Source organism: Taurulus bubalis (genome assembly GCF_910589615.1).
Source record: "Taurulus bubalis genome assembly, chromosome: 1".
NCBI lineage: Eukaryota > Metazoa > Chordata > Actinopteri > Perciformes > Cottidae > Taurulus > Taurulus bubalis.
The window spans coordinates 884,643-900,677 of record NC_136589.1 but is presented as its reverse complement, the minus strand read 5'-3'; the positions used below and the strand labels follow the sequence as shown (position 1 = coordinate 900,677).

The window sequence follows — 16,035 nt, the reverse complement described above, 5'->3', positions numbered from 1 at the left end:
GTGTTTCTATCTTAACATGTGATCCATAATAAAGTGAAAAAGTCTAGTTTTACTTACAGACAATGTCCTTGGTCATCACAGGTTGTGATGGCTCACTCGGCTCCCCAAATCCAGCCTTGTTCTCAGCAGTGACTCTGAACTCATACTCAACTCCTTCAGTTAGGCCTTGCACCTTACAGCGCAGGTCAGGGACCGTCCTCTTACTGGCTCTCACCCATCTCATTCCTCTCTTCTCTTTCCTCTCTACACAATATCCTCCAATGTCACTTCCTCCGTCCTGTACTGGTCTCCTCCATGAAATGGTGACAGCGTTCCTACTGATGTTATCGATTTCTGGGATTGAAGGTGGGCCTGGTGGACCTGGAGAAACAAAGTATGCAAGAACATTTCGGTCAGTGTGCCTTAGTCTATTAAAACTGTTTTTTTTTTAACAAAAGTCATACAACTATAATTATATGTAAACCACGTAAACGTACGGTAGCTGTCAATCATTTTTATTGGACCAGACTGGCTTGAGTCTCCGATGCCATAGTGGTTCACAGCAAACACTCTAAAGATGTACTCGTTGCCCTTGATCAGTTTGGCGGCCACATATCTGCAGTCGATGATGTTTTCAGCAACCTTGGTCCACTGCAGGCGGCTAGTCTCTCTCTTCTCAAGGATGTAGGACTTGATGGCAAAGCCTCCATCCTCCTCTGGTGGAAGCCAGGTCAGAGTACACTTCTCAGCTGAAATGTTACTGGCTTCGATGGGGCCTGGTGGTCCAGGCACATCCAGGACCTTCACCTTTACATGTTCTTCCTTAATGCCAAAGGGGTTGCTGGCGGTGATGGTGTACTCTCCCGTGTTCTTCCTGCTTGCGTACTTGATAGCCACAGTGGAGGAGGTGGGAGTGCTGGTGATGGTGATGATGTCAGAACTCTTCAACTCTCGTCCTCCCTTCGACCAGACGGCAGTTGGTGGAGGTTTTCCCAAAATCTTGGAGGCTGAGATGAGGATGGTGTCTCCTGCCTTGACTGATACGCCGTCCTTCATGTCTGGGTCAATAGTGATGGTCGGGGGCTCTGCAGAGGAGGCAAAAGAAAGTTGCATTGTAATCGTCTAAAATAAAAAGGAGCTGCACGCATCCTCATTTTTTAACTGCTGATCAACCCAGATTGCTTTGCAACTCAGCTTACCGTACTCATCCTTGCAGGTCAGCAGCTCGGTCGCTTCGGAGGGAACACTGATAGCCCCAGCAGAATTCTTGGCCCTGATCCTGAACTGATACTGGGATCCCTCCGTCAGGTCAGGGACGGTGAAGGCACAGCCCTGGATGTTGACATGATTGGCCTTCATCCAGGCCTTGCCACCCGCCTCCAGCTTCTCCACCACGTAGCCAGTCAGCTTGTGGCCGCCGTCGTATTTGGGAACGGTCCACATCAGAGTGACCGTGGTCCTGGTGACGTTGATCACTTCAGGCTTGCCAGGAGGATCTAACAGAACACAGAGTAAAGCCGGTTGAAACGTACAGAAAAGCTGTAGTATTGTAAGAAAAACTGGAGTTACCAAAGAAGAATTTTAGTTTTCACATGAGGAGAAATAAAAGCAGTGGACTCACCAATGGGATCGAGGGCAACCACACCCTCAGTGGCCCTGCTCGGCCTTCCAAGGCCGGCCATGTTCATGGCCATCACCCTGAACTCGTACTCCAGGCCCTCGATCAGGCCGGTGACTCGGCACTCCTTCACTCTCAGAGGAGTCTTCGTGGCCCGTTTCCACATCAAACTGTTCCTCTCCTTAAACTCCACATGGTATCCTACAGAGAAACAGAACACATCCGTTGGTCATGATTCCTGTTGTTTGCTATTTGCTCATGCTTATCGCCACACTGATCTCCATCCCAGTCTGTTACCAGTTATTGGGGAACCGCCGGTGTCCTTTGGATCAGCCCAAGTCAAGATGGCCGACTCGTGGCGGATGCTTGCTATTTCTGGAGGTGCAGGTGCATCGGGCACGTCTGGAGGAAGCAGAGAGAGAAACAAGAGAGTTCTTCACATGGCCACTTTGCTTTGTCTTCATGAAGCGGTTACCGTTACATTCTTTCACATGGAACAGAATTCGTCTCCATGATTTGTGTTAAAAATGTGGCGCATGGCACCTCAGGAGCAGTCAGGAGGGAGATACTCACTAAATGGATGCTGGGCGATGACTGGGTCCGACCTCAGATACTCTCCGACTCCATACTTGTTCTCAGCGAACACTCTGAAGATGTACTCTACTCCGTCGTGGAGCCGGATCACCCTCATCGTGGTCTTCTGGATGGCTGAGGCCACTGTGGCCCACTTGTTGTCTGTCGTCCTCCTCCTCTCCACGATGTAGTTGGACACCTCTGCGCCGCCGTCGTCTTTGGGCGGCGCCCACTCCAGGGTGATGCCGTCGGCGGTGATCTCCTCAAACTTGATGGGTCCGGTGCAGATGCCGGGCTTGCCCACCACCTTCAGCTGGAACTTGCAGTCCTTGGCGCCGGCGCAGTTCCTGACGTTGACGTTGTAGGTCTCGGCGTCTCCTCTCTGGCAGTCTCTGATCAGCAGGGTGGTGACGCCGTGAGACGCCTCTACGCACATTCGGCCAGTGTCGCCAAGCAACACGTCGCCTTTCTTCCAGGTGCAGGTGGGCAGAGGCGCTCCGGTGACCGGGATGTTGATCCGCGTGGTGCTGCCCTCCTTCACCACGCAGCAGCCGTCATGCAGAGCACTCAGGTTGCAGTCAGGCAGCACTGAAACACAAAGGAAAGAACAACGTGAGGTTCTCCTCAAGCTACAAACTTAACTAAACAACATCTGGTGCAATTTCTTACCAAACTGGTCCTTGGCGACGACGGTGAGCTCGGTGGGCGGTCCCTCTCCGGACTGATTGAGCGCCTTCACTCTGAACAAGTACTCCTTGCCCTCGGTCAGCTCGCCGATGGTGTGCGAGGAGTTCTTCCCCTTCATGATCTGAGTCCACTTCTGCTCGCCTTCGCTCTGCTCCAGGATGTAAGCAGAGACGTGGCTTCCGCCGTCGCTGGTGGGCTTCTTCCAGCCCAGGACCACCGAGTCCTTGGTGGTCTTCTGGGCTCTGAAGTCCGTCACTGGACCCGGTTGCTCTGAAGGGAGGACGGAGGAGGTGAGACCGTGTGGTCAACGTAGACCGGAGATTTTAACAAAATGTGGAGCTCTTGTGTCCGTTATGTGTTTGTTTATGATTAAAACGCTTTATTAGGATAATATCAAAACACTTAAATCTGTGCAATACGTTATTCTGCTGTATATCATGTTTCAGTTATTGTGGATTCTTTAGTGTTTTTTTATTACTTATTTATAATACTATAGTCTTGTGTGCACTTTACCCTCTGCTGCTGTAATCCTGTAAATGTCCCCACTGCGGGACTAATAAAGGAATAACTTATCTTATCTTAAATTGGTTCTTCCCTTAGAGTTTTATTTATATATATATATATATATCTATATCTATATCTCTATATATATATATATATATATATTTATATATATATCTATAGATATATCTATATATCTATAGATATATATATTTATATATATATATATAGATATATCTATATATATATATATATATATAGATATATCTATATCTATATATATATATATATCTATATATATATACATATCTATATATATATATAGATATATATAGATATATATATATATATAGATATATATATATATAGATATATCTATATATAGATATAGATATATCTATATATAGATATATATATATATATATATATATATTTTTTTTTTTTTTTATATATATATATCTATATATATGTGTGTGTATATATGTACACTAGCTACCTGAGGCCCGGACGCTGCCGGCGGTCTCGCAGCCCTCCCCGATGCCGTAGGCGTTTTCGGCCAGCACCCTGAAGCAGTAGGCCTGCCCGGCCTCCAGGTTGGTGACCCTGAAGGAGATCTTGCAGCAGTCCGTGGCCACGCAGGTCCAGGCCTTCCTCTCGGCCAGACGCTTCTCCACCACGTAGCTCTTGACGGGGCTGCCGCCGTCGATCAGCGGGGCGTCCCAGGTGATGCTGGCGTGGCTCCTGGAGGTCTCCTTCACGATCAGGTTCATAGGCGGTCCAGGAGAATCTGAGGGGGTTCATTGATTCACATGATTTCTCAGCAGTAATTGGTCATTGCATACTTTTTATTAACCCAGTTTCTATCGTTAGCAATGATATTGCTCTGAACTAGTTTTGATATTACTTTTTACACAATCTAACTTCACTGTTCCAGCAAGCACAGTTTTGGTAATAATCAGGTAAAAAGACGTTTAAATTGGAGTCCATCCGCTTATAAAGTGAACGTTTCTAGACATCTATATTTAGCGGTTCATAGAAGGAACTGACCTGCACTGAACTGTATTATGAATTTAGCTTGATTTCTGTTCCCCTGTAGCGTACCAAACGCACCTCAGTGGGGTGCGTTCCACTTCCTCTCCCCCACTGTTTCCTGTTCTCTTACCGAGGACCTTGACCACGATGGTGTAGCTCTTGCAGCCGCTGCTGTTCTCCAGCGACAGCACATATTTGCCAGCGTCGTATCGGTTGACGTTCTCCACCATCAGCAGCGTGTCCCACTCGGACGTCTTGATCAGCACGCCCTGCCTGTCCTTCAGGTTGGCGTCCACCTTCGACCACGTGACCTTCGGCGCCGGGCGTCCCCTCAGCGGCACGTAGAGCCTCATGGTGACGCCGGCTCGCAGAACCAACACCTTCCTGAGGTCGGCGTCCAGCTCAGCTTCAGGAGCGACTGGAGGACGGAAGATTACGTGAGAATCAAACCGTCACTATTACATAATTAGTCAGCTTCTATTCTTCATTCAATCCGACAACGTGTTGTTTGCTGTTTTCTGTTTTGTTTTTTTAGCAGCAAGACCTGACTTTCTGCCACCAACTACATGTTATTTTAAGGCTGCTGCGTTAGCTAGCATCTAGTTAGCAGAAGTTAATCAAGTTCACCAAAAACATTATTCCTGTAAATACATGTTGTTTATTGATTGTGCACTCCGAAATATCCTGATACTAGACATTCACCACGCAGGTAGAAGATCTCTATAATGCTAAACGTCTCAATCTGCTGGATTTACATTTATCTTGTTATTGTGTATAAGTACAAAGAGCTAAGTGGAGTCAAATTCCAAGTATGTGTAAACTTACATGCCCATTAAAGCTGATTCTGATTCTGAAAATACAATATAGTATAGTACTATATTGTATTTGTATTATTATTATAGTACAATTTAGAAGTCAGGTCGAGTTCTGACAGTGAAACCCTGCGTCGCTTCTGTCTGCTTATCTGATCACATGATTCATGATTCATCTGCACGAGTCTCTCAATGAGGTAAACGTGAGAATACAAGGTTATTAATCAAAATAAAGTATAATGATCAGTGGGGGACGTACTCAGGATGTCCTTGGGCATGTGGTTTCCCGGCACCTCGCTGGGCTCGCTGAAGCCGATCTTGTTGACGGCGAGGACTCTGAACTGGTACTCGGTGCTGTCCATCAGGCCGGTCATCAGGAACCTGGTGACCTGGAGCTTTTTCGGGATGTTGCACTTGCTCCAGTGCTCCGCGTCGACTCGCTTGCACTCAACCAGGTAGCCGATGATTTCACAGCCGCCGTCGTAAGCCGGTTTGGTCCAGCTGAGGCTGATGGAGCTCTTGGTGGAGTCCACCACCTTGGGGAACGCAGGCGGGGCGGGAGGGTCTGGAGAATCATCGTGACACATTCGTTATTATCCTCACATCTATTGAACAAAGAGATCATTTGACGAGCCGCAAGCGGAGACTTACAGACGGGGTCGACGGCCAGCGCAGCGTTGGAGGCGTCGCTTGGTTTTCCCGGCCCGGCCTTGTTGATGGCGATGACTCTAAACTCGTACTCGGAGCCCTCGGTCAGCTGGATGGCCTTGATGGTCCTGTCGATGACCGGCCGGCGGTTGACCTTGGCCCAGGTCAGCTCGGTGGCCTCGCGTTTCTCCACCATGTAGCCGAGGATGGTGGCCTTGCCGTCGTTGGCGGGGGCCTTCCAGCTCACCGACATGGAGTTCTTGGTAATGTTGGTGATGACCGGTGGCTCACATGGACCGGGAACATCTGGAGGAAGAGACGAGGTCGAGACCATCGGTGTTTGAGTTTGTCTTTTCTCATCGACAAGCAGAAACTCAGAAACACGTACATTTATAAAGACAGGGTTCACAAATGTTGAAAAGTCATCAGTGAAGCTGTTTATCAACTCATACTTGACACATGATCGTTGTCATGTATTTGCAGCGAAAAATGTCATTAGTCAAATGTTTATTTTTCACTATCTGGTACTTTTCAAACTCCAAGCCATCGTGGTCTGAACGTACCGTACGGGTTCTTGACCATGACGGGGTCGGTCGCGATGTGGTCTCCAGTGCCATACTGGTTCTCAGCACTGACTCTGAACTCGTACTCGTGTCCCTCGATGAGTTTCTCCACTAAGCAGTCGGTGAGGTGTCCGTGGATGTTGGCGGAGACCAGCGCCCAGTTGGCCCTGCTGGTCTCACGCTTCTCGATGATGTAGTTGGTGATCTCGGAGCCGCCATCGGCGATCGGGGGCTCCCAGCGCAGCTTAACGCGGTCGGCAAACACCTTTGCAGCTTTCACTGAGGCTGGAGGGCCTGGTTTGTCTGCAGGGGAGAGAGAGGAAGATGAGCTTCTGTGCCATCTCGATACATATAATGCTTGCTTAGGCAAAATACTTAATTAATAAATGATTCAGTTTGACTTACCGAGCACCTTGACCTTGATGGAGGCGTACTTGGAGCCATTGATGTTCTCAGCCGTGATGGTGTAGTCTCCAGACTCCTTCCTGCTGACGCAGTAGAGCTCCAGCAGGTGGACGTGTTTCTTCTGGACCATCTTCATCCCCTCAACGAGGACCAGCGGCGCTCCGTCTCTCTTCCAGCTCACCGTCGGCAGCGGCTTGCCGAACACCTCGGCATCCAGAGAGATGTTCTCTCCGGCTTTCACCACAATCAGGTTCTTCATGTTGACGCCCAGTTCCACGCGAGGAGGAACTGCACAGGAGAAGAAGAGAGAACAATCATCATTGTACGCCAATCCTCGAGTCTCTCGGCCACAGGGTTCCCTGCTGCGTGGAGGCGTACCGTTGTGTGCGATGACGGCGATGGGGTCGGACAGCTCGGACGGCGCGCTGATGTTGACGGCGGTCTTGGCGATGACTCTGAACTGGTACTGCTGGCCTTCGTCCAGGCCGCTCACCACGTAGCTCTCCGTGCGGATGTTCAGGCAGTTGGCGTTGCAGCGCGTCCACGTGTCCTCTGGGAGCTTGGTGTACTCCATGTAGTAGCCAATCAGCTTGCTGCCTCCGTCGTGCTTAGGGCGGCTCCAGACCAATGAGACCGAGTGTTTGGTCACATCCATGGCCTCGGGTTTGCCCGGTTGGTCTGGATGGAAAGAAACAAAGAGTGGTCGACTCAGTTATGCTGTCTGAACAAAGAAGGTCCAGGGAACAAGAACCTGCTTGGTGATAAGATCTCTGGAAATAACAAGTCATATTTCGTCCTGAAAGAGGCTCTTTTATTATTTTAGTAGTTTTTTTGTATTTTTGTTTTCCTATTTCATCATGAAAATATAAAGTTGAACTCCATCATACCGATAGCAGTCCTAGCCGTGATCAAGTCGGTCGGTTTGCAGGGTTTTCCCTGTCCAGCCAGGTTGAGAGCCGACACCCTGAAGGTGTACTCCAAGCCCTCCACCAGGCCAGTGCAGGTGTACTGGGTGGCTTTGACCAAGCACTCGTTGGCCTTCACCCACAGGATGCTGTTCCTCTCCTTCTTTTCAATGCAGAACCCAGTGATGGGCGTTCCTCCGTCGCTGCTGGGATGCTCCCATGACAGGATGACGTAGTCCTTGTTGATTTTGTTGATCTGCAGGTTTCTGGGCTCGCTGGGAGGATCTTTGGGCAAAAACAAAACAGTTAGTACATTGTGCCATCGCTGTTATATTGATTCCAAGCAATGTTTTAGCTCACACTCACCAAATGGATGTCTGGCGATCATCTTCTCGGAGTAGATGGGCGCAGAGACGCCGAACCGGTTCTCAGCACGGACTCGGAAGCCATACTCTTTGCCGTTTGTCAGTTTGGTCACTCTGAAGCTGGTGTTGGTGCAGGATGTGCTGACGGGGACCCAGTCGCCCTGGCTGACATCGCACTTTTCCACAATATAGTTGGTGATGTTGCTGCCGCCGTCCTCCTGAGGAGAGTTCCAGAGCAGCGTGCAGGCGTCGATGTCCTGCTCGCTGATCTCTAGAGCTTCAGGGGGTCCAGGGATGTCTGCAGTGGCCCAGGAAGAGTTGTTAATGGAAATGAACACACCTGTTATTCATCAGTCACATTTAAGTACCATCCGTATCTTTCCAGTTCAGAACCAGCAGCTTTAACTGACCCATGACGATGACTCTGAGGATCTGGTTGATCCTGCCGGTGCTGTTCTCGGCAGACAGGCTGTAATAGCCGCTGTCCAACCTCTTCACGTTCTTCAGGATAAGCGTGCAGGTCGTCAGCGTCTTTACGACCGCCAGACGGTCAGAGGTCAGCACGTCCTCGTTGCCCTGCTTCCACTTGCAGAAGGGAGCAGGTTTACCTGCCACAAGGGCCTCGACCACCAGCTTGGATCCGGCTCTCACCATCACAATGTCGGGCATGATGACCTTAGGAGCCACTGGGAGGAACAAGAAACACGGAACGTTACTCTCAAGATTTATGGGACGATCAGTTTCTGGCTTCAAGTTGAGTATTTGGTCAGAATAGTCTGAGGTGGATGTTTGGGTCTACTCACTGAGCTGCTCCTTGACCTCAAACACTCCCTCTGCCTCTCTGGCCAGACTGACTCCCACTGAGTTCCTGGCTGCCACTCTGAACTTGTATTTCGTTCCTTCCTTCAGACCGACCACCACGATGGTCATGTCTTTGACCACGGAGTACGGGGTCCACTTGTCCTGGGGAGCGCCCTCCTCCTGGTAGTCCACCACGTACCCGTTGATCTTGGCTCCTCCGTCTCTGAGTGGCTTCAGCCAGCCGAGTGTGGCACTGTTCTTGCTGATCTCCAACACGTCCATTTTCTTCGGAGGATCCGGCTCACCTGAACGCGACACACAGCAAGTGTTAGGAAGAATTACAAAATGAACAAACAACAGAGGAACCCGTGGTTTTGACACTCACTGATTGGGTCGACAGCCAGGTAGGACTTGGGCGAGTCCTGAGGAACTCCGATGCCGTACTTGTTGCAGGCTGTGACTCTGAAGTAGTACTCAATACCAGGCGCCATGTTGGTCACCTTGAAGCTGGTCTTCTTCAGCTCCTCTGTGCACTTGCTCCAGGTCTTCCTATCCACCTCCCGTTTCTCCACAATGTAGTTGAGGATGGGGCAGCCGCCATCATTATCTGGTGGCAGCCAGGACAGCTGAGCTGACGTCTTGGTGATGTTGTTTCCCTCCAGGCCGCCAACGGGACCCGGAGTATCTGTAGAAGATGCATTTAGGAATCACTTTGATCGAACAGTTTCCTTAAAGTGCTGTAAAAATGTTTGTCATTATCATTCTGTTTCTCACCGAGGACTTTGACACGGACATACACGGCTTTCTCTCCAACGGAGTTGGACAGAGTCAGAGAGTACCTCCCAGAGTCGTCTCTGGTGCTCTCGGGGATGACCAGGAAGGACATGGTGTCAACCTGGTCCACGTGACCTCTACGGATCACATTGTCCACACCCACGCGCTTCCAGGTCACCTTGGGTGCAGGCCTTCCTCTGATCACGGCGAAGAGCCTGATGGGACAGCCGGCCCTCACAGACAGGCCTTTCCTCAGACTGGCGTCCAGGTCGATCTCTGGAGCCTCTGTGGCCACAGAAACACACCAAAGGAGAGATTATTAGTGTTGGCAACGTTTACCTTGTTGTGTAACACAAAGGAAGGCACCAGGATGGATCAGGCTCTGCTGGCTTTAGTGTTCATGCTTACCCAGGACCTCCTTGGGGAACACAGCCTCCTTCAAGTAGGCGTGACGTCCCCAGCCCACCTGGTTTTTGGCGGACACCTTGAAATCGTACTCTTGCTTCTCGTCCAGCTGGCCGATGGTGAACTCGGTGAGCACCAATGGGCCATGGGTGTCAATTCTCTTCCAGCCCTCTGTGGGCTTCTCAGGGTCTGCCTCACTTTTCAGTTTCATGTCCAGGCTGTAGCCGATGATGGGGGCACCGCCATCATACATGGGCTTAGACCAGGACAGGGTGATGGAGGTCTTAGTGCTGTCGCCCACCTTCAGGCCTGCAGGGGGGCCAGGGGGCTCTGTAGGTAGAGACAGTAACACAGAGTTCAATAACAACACTTAAACCTGAAGACCCCCGGGAGAGGCCTTTCAGTCCATCTCTGACTCGTTAAGCTTCCTGTGGTTTACAAGTGACTGAACCGAACTGCGACAGCAACTGCAAACTCACCGATGGGATCTTTGGCTGCAACGGGTCTGCAGGGCTTGCTGGGTTCTCCCAGGCCGACCTCGTTCTCAGCCTTCACCCTGAACTGGTACTCGTGGTTGGGGATCAGGTGGGTGACTTTCATGCGTCTCTCAGAGATGGGGCTCTTGGTGCAGGGCACCCAGCGCACTGCCCTCTTCTCCTTCCTCTCCAAGATGTAGCCGGTGATCGACTTTCCTCCGTCATTCTCAGGAGGAGCCCAGACAACGGTCATCTCGTCTTTACTCACCTGCATCACAAAAAGTATTAACAGTGTGACTACAGCCAGGTTGTATCTACTGCTGGGATTAAGACAGATACTGGGCTAAAATAGTTTTTCACGTGAGCCAGTCCTTTACATACCTTGGTGACATCTGGAGCTTCAGGGGGTCCAGGTTTGTTGAACTGAGTCTTGACAGTGACCGGCTTGCTCTCCATGGCGAGGCCGGTTCCCATCTTGTTCTCCGCCCGCACTCTGAAGATGTACTCGTTGCTCTCCACCAGACGGATGACGTTGCAGTACGGTGTGACCACAGAGGCCGAGTACGTGGACCAGACCATCCTCCTGGTCTCGCATTTCTCCAGGATGTAGCTGTCCACCTCACAACCTCCATCGTCCTCCGGAGCGTCCCACACCACTCTGCACTTGTCGGCCCCGATGCCGGTGATCCTGAGGTTCCTCACCGGGCCGGGGACGTCCAGGACGTTAACGTTGGCGTATGCCGTGAAGGTGCCGGCCGAGTTGGTGGCAGTGATGATGTACTTTCCAGTGTCAGTGCGTCTGGATTTGGTCAAAAGGAACTTGGAGTAGTCAACCCCAGTCTCGTAGCTGATTCTTGGGTTGTCTCCGACAGCCTTGTCTTTGATCCATTTGACCTCAGGCTGGGGCTTTCCTCTCAGGCCGGCCTCCATTCTCACCGACTCTCCGACCTTCACCGTCAGAGCTCCAGACAGCTTCAGGTCCAGGACCGGCTTCTGGATCTCCTCTCTCACGATAATATCGGCCAATTTGACCCAAGCACTCTCCCCTCCTTCATTGACAGTCTGCACCCTGGGTAACAAATGATAAGAATTATGAGGCATTCATATTAATGAATTCACATTAGTTTGGGCAAAACTAAACATTTCTGAGCCATGAACCCCTTTCTGTAACCACCAGTGTACACTTTTAAAGTAAGTAACTTACCTGAAGGTGTACGTCTGGTTCTCCACGCACTTGTCAGCCAGGAAGAAGGTGTTGGTCAGATTACCGCTGCTTAGTTTCTGCCACTCCTCTGCATCTTTGACTTTGCACTCCAAGTTGTAGGAGATGTTGGGGCTGCCGCCATCGTAGTCGGGCTTCCTCCATCTCAGATAGACGTGATTCTTACCGATGTCGGTGGCTCTGAAGTTCTCAGGCTCACCGGGCTTCTCAATAGGGTCGATGGCCAGCAGAGGGGTCTTGTGCTCCACAAACGGTCCGGGGCCCATCTTGTTCTCAGCACAGACGCGGAACACGTACTCACGGCCTTCCATCATCTTAGCCTTGATCTTGCGATTGGTGCAGTTGGAGGCGATCATAGACCACATGCAAACGCTGGGCTCACGGCACTCCACGATGTAGTTGGTGATCTCGGATCCACCGTTGTCCTTCGGGGCCTCCCAGTTGAGCATGCACGAGTCCCTGGTGACGTAGGTCGGGTGCAGGTTCAGGCAGTGGCTGGGTCTGTCCAGCACATTCACGGTGATGGCGCAGGAAGCCTCGCCGCCCTCATTGGAAATCTTCAGGATATATTTACCGTGGTCATTTCTTGTGGCCTCCCTTATCTTCAGTTGGACCACAGGGAAGTTCTGAATGATGCTGACACGTTTGCTCTTCTCCAGAACGGAATCCTCCTTTAACCAAAGCACTTCTGGGTCAGGACGGGCCTTGATGTACCCGATGATGTTGATGTTGTGTCCGACCCGCACGGTGAGGTGATCGCGGCAGGTGAGGTCCATTTCAATCTCTGGAGGAATCAGGATATCCTGAGCAGTAATGGACTCTGGGATTTCTCTGGGCTCTCCATCTCCGATCATGTTTGTGGCGTAGACTCTGAATCTGTAGGTCCCGCCCTCCTCCAGACCCTTCACCCTGTAGGCACTCGGCTTGATGAAGTCATCCAGGTTCACTTTTTTCCATTCTTCAGTATCGGCCTTCTTCATTTCCACGGTGTAACCCAGGATGGGGCTGCCTCCGTCTTTGTTGGGTTTGGTCCACACCAGGTCAGCGGTGGCCTTGCTGTAATCTCTAACTTTGGGGTTGACAGGGGGGCTGGGGACCGTGAAGGGTCTGCAGGGCTTGCAGGGGTCAGAGCTGAGAGAGGGGCCGCTGTAGCCCACAATATTCTCAGCAAACACTCTGAACTCGTACTCGTTGCCCTCAAACAGCCCCAGGACTCTGTACCTCAGGTCCTTGCATGGTGTCTTGTTGACACGGATCCATTTTCCTCCCGTGTGTCGACGCTCAACGATGTAGCCGGTGATCTGGCTGCCACCATCAGACAGGGGCATCGTCCAGCCCACTGTGACAGAGTCCTCTGAGATATCGGAGACCTGTGGCTTACCAGGCTGGCTGGGCGGCAAGTAGGAGTGTTCCGCAACAGTGGGCTTGCTTTCCAGAGGAGCGCCAATGCCCATCTTGTTCTCAGCACGAATGCGAACCACGTACTCCACTCCCCTCTGGAGGCGGCTGATGTTGAGCTTGGTGGCAAGACCGACGGAGCTCACGCCGCCCCAGGTCTCCTTGTTGGACTCGCGCTTCTCCACGATGTAGTTGGTGACGGGGCTACCGCCATCGTCCTTGGGAGGACGCCACTCGATCAGCATGGAGTCCGGAGTGACCTCCAGGATGTTGGCAGGTCCAATGGGAGCGGCGGGAACATCCAGGACGGTGACGTTCAGGCCCACGGTCTTGGTTCCGGCTGGGTTGGCCACCGTGAGCAGGTAGGTGCCCGTGTGGTTCCTGGTGCACTCGTTGATGGTGAGCACAGTGGAGAAGTGGTCAGTGTCGATCTTGATGTTACCCTCGCTAGTGATCTCCTCTCCTTCGACGGACCACTTGGCAGTGGGAATGGGTATTCCTCTCATGATGGCTGGCAGCCTGATGGTGGTGCCGGCTTTCACGGTGATGCCTTCACAGAGCTTGACGTCCACCTCGACTACTGGAGCCACTGTAGACACACACACAGAGGAGGTTACCTCATGCTACTATACTCATGTTAAAAACCATACAATACACAACCAACAGTTTACCAAATAGAGATGCATATACCACACACATTGTTGACCGACTGAAATATCAACTCTGATGTTGATGATAACAAGAACTTGAAGAATCAATGCACCAATACGCATGACACACGATCCAGCATCAGATTCATCGGATACAGGTGATATAGAATGATGAGGTTTCCTGTATCTCACCCAGTTTTTCTTGGCAGAGGATCGGCACAGTGGTGTCGGGTCTGCTGAGGCCGATGGCGTTCTCAGCCCTCACTCTGAAGCGGTAGGTCTTTCCTTCCTCAAGGCCGGTCACATGACTCTCTGGGATGCTAACAGTCTTCCACTCGTCCCAGTCCTTCACGCCCTCTTCCTGATACTCAACCAGGAAGCCTGTGATCGCACTTCCACCGTTGCGGTCGGGCCAGTTCCAGACCAACCACACCTCCGTCTTGTCCACATCGGCATGGTGCAGGTCTTTAGGAGGACCAGGAGGGACTGGGGGGATGGAGGAAAATACTATTAGGTCTGAACTGGTGACTTTGAGCATTAACAACATAGAATTCCCTCATCTTGGTAAGGAGATTGAGTCACAATGTTTTAGTTTTGTTTGAGTAACAAATGCTTTTTGGTTGCCACCAAATACCTACCCAGTAGAAAACCCAATTATTAGTCCTTAACTCTGAGTATTGTCTTTGTATTTATTTATTTAGTATGTGTTAAAACTCAGATGAAGCTGCTGCTGTTCACTGAGCTGTTACTCACAGAGTGGGTTCATTGCTTTGATGGCCTTCGGCGTCTCGACGTATTCGCTGCGTCCGTACTGGTTCTCGGCAGCGACTCTGAACGTGTAGGACGTTCCCTCCACCAGGTGCTTCAGCATCATGCTGCGCTTCTTGGACGTGGAGCAGACCGGGACCCACAGACTGGATGCAGTGTCTTTCTTCTCCACCACGAAGTTGGTGATGCGAACACCGCCGTTGTCCTCTGGGTCCTTCCAGGACAGGTAGGCCGAGTCGCTCCTGATGTCCGACACCCGGAGGTGCTGGATGGGACCAGGTTTGTCTAAAAAAATTAATATATTTAATAAATATATGAGGAGAACGTCACAAAACTATTGAGCTTAACTTTTCATGTGGCAGATTCAATATCTGGTACTCTGCTACCACTGCCAAGGACTGGGGCAGTGTGTATCATTTGCCACGCTTACAGGGGGATTTACTCTCCAGGACCCTGAGGCACAGCAGGTATTGGTGGACCCTCTTTGAATTCGTTGAACCCCTAACCCTCTGGCAGAAAGCTGCAGTCCACCGGGACCAAAACATTCGGCCACAAATCAGTTTCTCCTTCTGACTGGATCAACAAGGCCGGGCATCCATATTCATATCTTTATCGTACGTTTTCTCCTCTTATGTTCTTGACTTTTGCACCACTTCGCCACTTTTATTTCCACTTAATATGTTGAATGTATGCAGGAAACACCGAGCCATAATCCTTAAGTGAATAACCTACATGGCAATAAACCTCATTCTGAAACGGGCATCAACTAAATGAGTAAAATGATTGAAAGAATCACACTCATGGTCTGAAGCTAAACCTCTGATCCATTTCTCACCGTAGACCAGCACAGTGCAGATGGCGGTCTTGGATCCGGCTGGGTTCTCCACAGTTAGTGTGTAGTCTCCACAGTCTCCACGGTTACAGAACCTCATCTCCAGCTTGGTGCCCTCCTGGTTGGTGTCGATGTCGGCCCTAGTGGGCACCTCGGCCTCGTTCTTCTGCCAGTTGACGGAGGGGAACGGGACGCCGTTGATGGTGGCCATCAGGGTGATGTGAGTGCCGGCCAAGGCCTTCACCTCTCGGGTCATTGCGGCGTCCAGGATCAGTTCTGGAGGCTCTGGGGGCGAACAGTCACAGCACATTCGTACTCAGCGTTTCTTAAAGCGCCGTTGGTTCAAATAGTACTCAACCATCATGATGACTCACCAAGTCTGTCCTGCACTCTGATTGGCTCCTTCAGGTTAGCCGGGTCGGACTCTCCGGCAGCGTTGACCGCCATGACTCTGAATCTGTACATAACACCGTCTTCCAGGTTGATCACCTTGAACTTGGTCTCCTGGCAGGAGTCTGGAGTCTGGTTCACCTGAGGACAGCGGCGGGACCAGAGGTCAATATCACAAAGGTCACGGTGTCCTTCAACCCAACAGGTAAACCCTCTGGACAGCAGACAAAC

General features: G+C 51.0%; 1 protein-coding gene across 1 annotated transcript in view; it reads right to left on the bottom strand.

Moving 5' to 3' along the window:
- ttn.2 (titin, tandem duplicate 2) overlaps positions 1-16,035 on the bottom strand; it is a gene marked incomplete at its 5' end in the record, with an annotated part of 209,766 nt that overhangs the window by 44,846 nt on the left and 148,885 nt on the right. Inside the window, 28 exon segments of the mRNA XM_079224802.1 lie at positions 58-360; positions 477-1,064; positions 1,179-1,475; positions 1,601-1,798; positions 1,895-1,999; positions 2,171-2,758; positions 2,840-3,127; positions 3,855-4,145; positions 4,521-4,808; positions 5,462-5,767; positions 5,854-6,156; positions 6,414-6,716; positions 6,819-7,106; positions 7,197-7,496; positions 7,706-8,008; positions 8,090-8,386; positions 8,499-8,774; positions 8,892-9,194; positions 9,275-9,574; positions 9,664-9,948; positions 10,072-10,398; positions 10,548-10,812; positions 10,926-11,613; positions 11,749-13,753; positions 14,007-14,300; positions 14,568-14,867; positions 15,418-15,699; positions 15,789-15,945. Of these exon segments, the coding sequence (XP_079080928.1) occupies positions 58-360; positions 477-1,064; positions 1,179-1,475; positions 1,601-1,798; positions 1,895-1,999; positions 2,171-2,758; positions 2,840-3,127; positions 3,855-4,145; positions 4,521-4,808; positions 5,462-5,767; positions 5,854-6,156; positions 6,414-6,716; positions 6,819-7,106; positions 7,197-7,496; positions 7,706-8,008; positions 8,090-8,386; positions 8,499-8,774; positions 8,892-9,194; positions 9,275-9,574; positions 9,664-9,948; positions 10,072-10,398; positions 10,548-10,812; positions 10,926-11,613; positions 11,749-13,753; positions 14,007-14,300; positions 14,568-14,867; positions 15,418-15,699; positions 15,789-15,945 (10,528 nt within the window).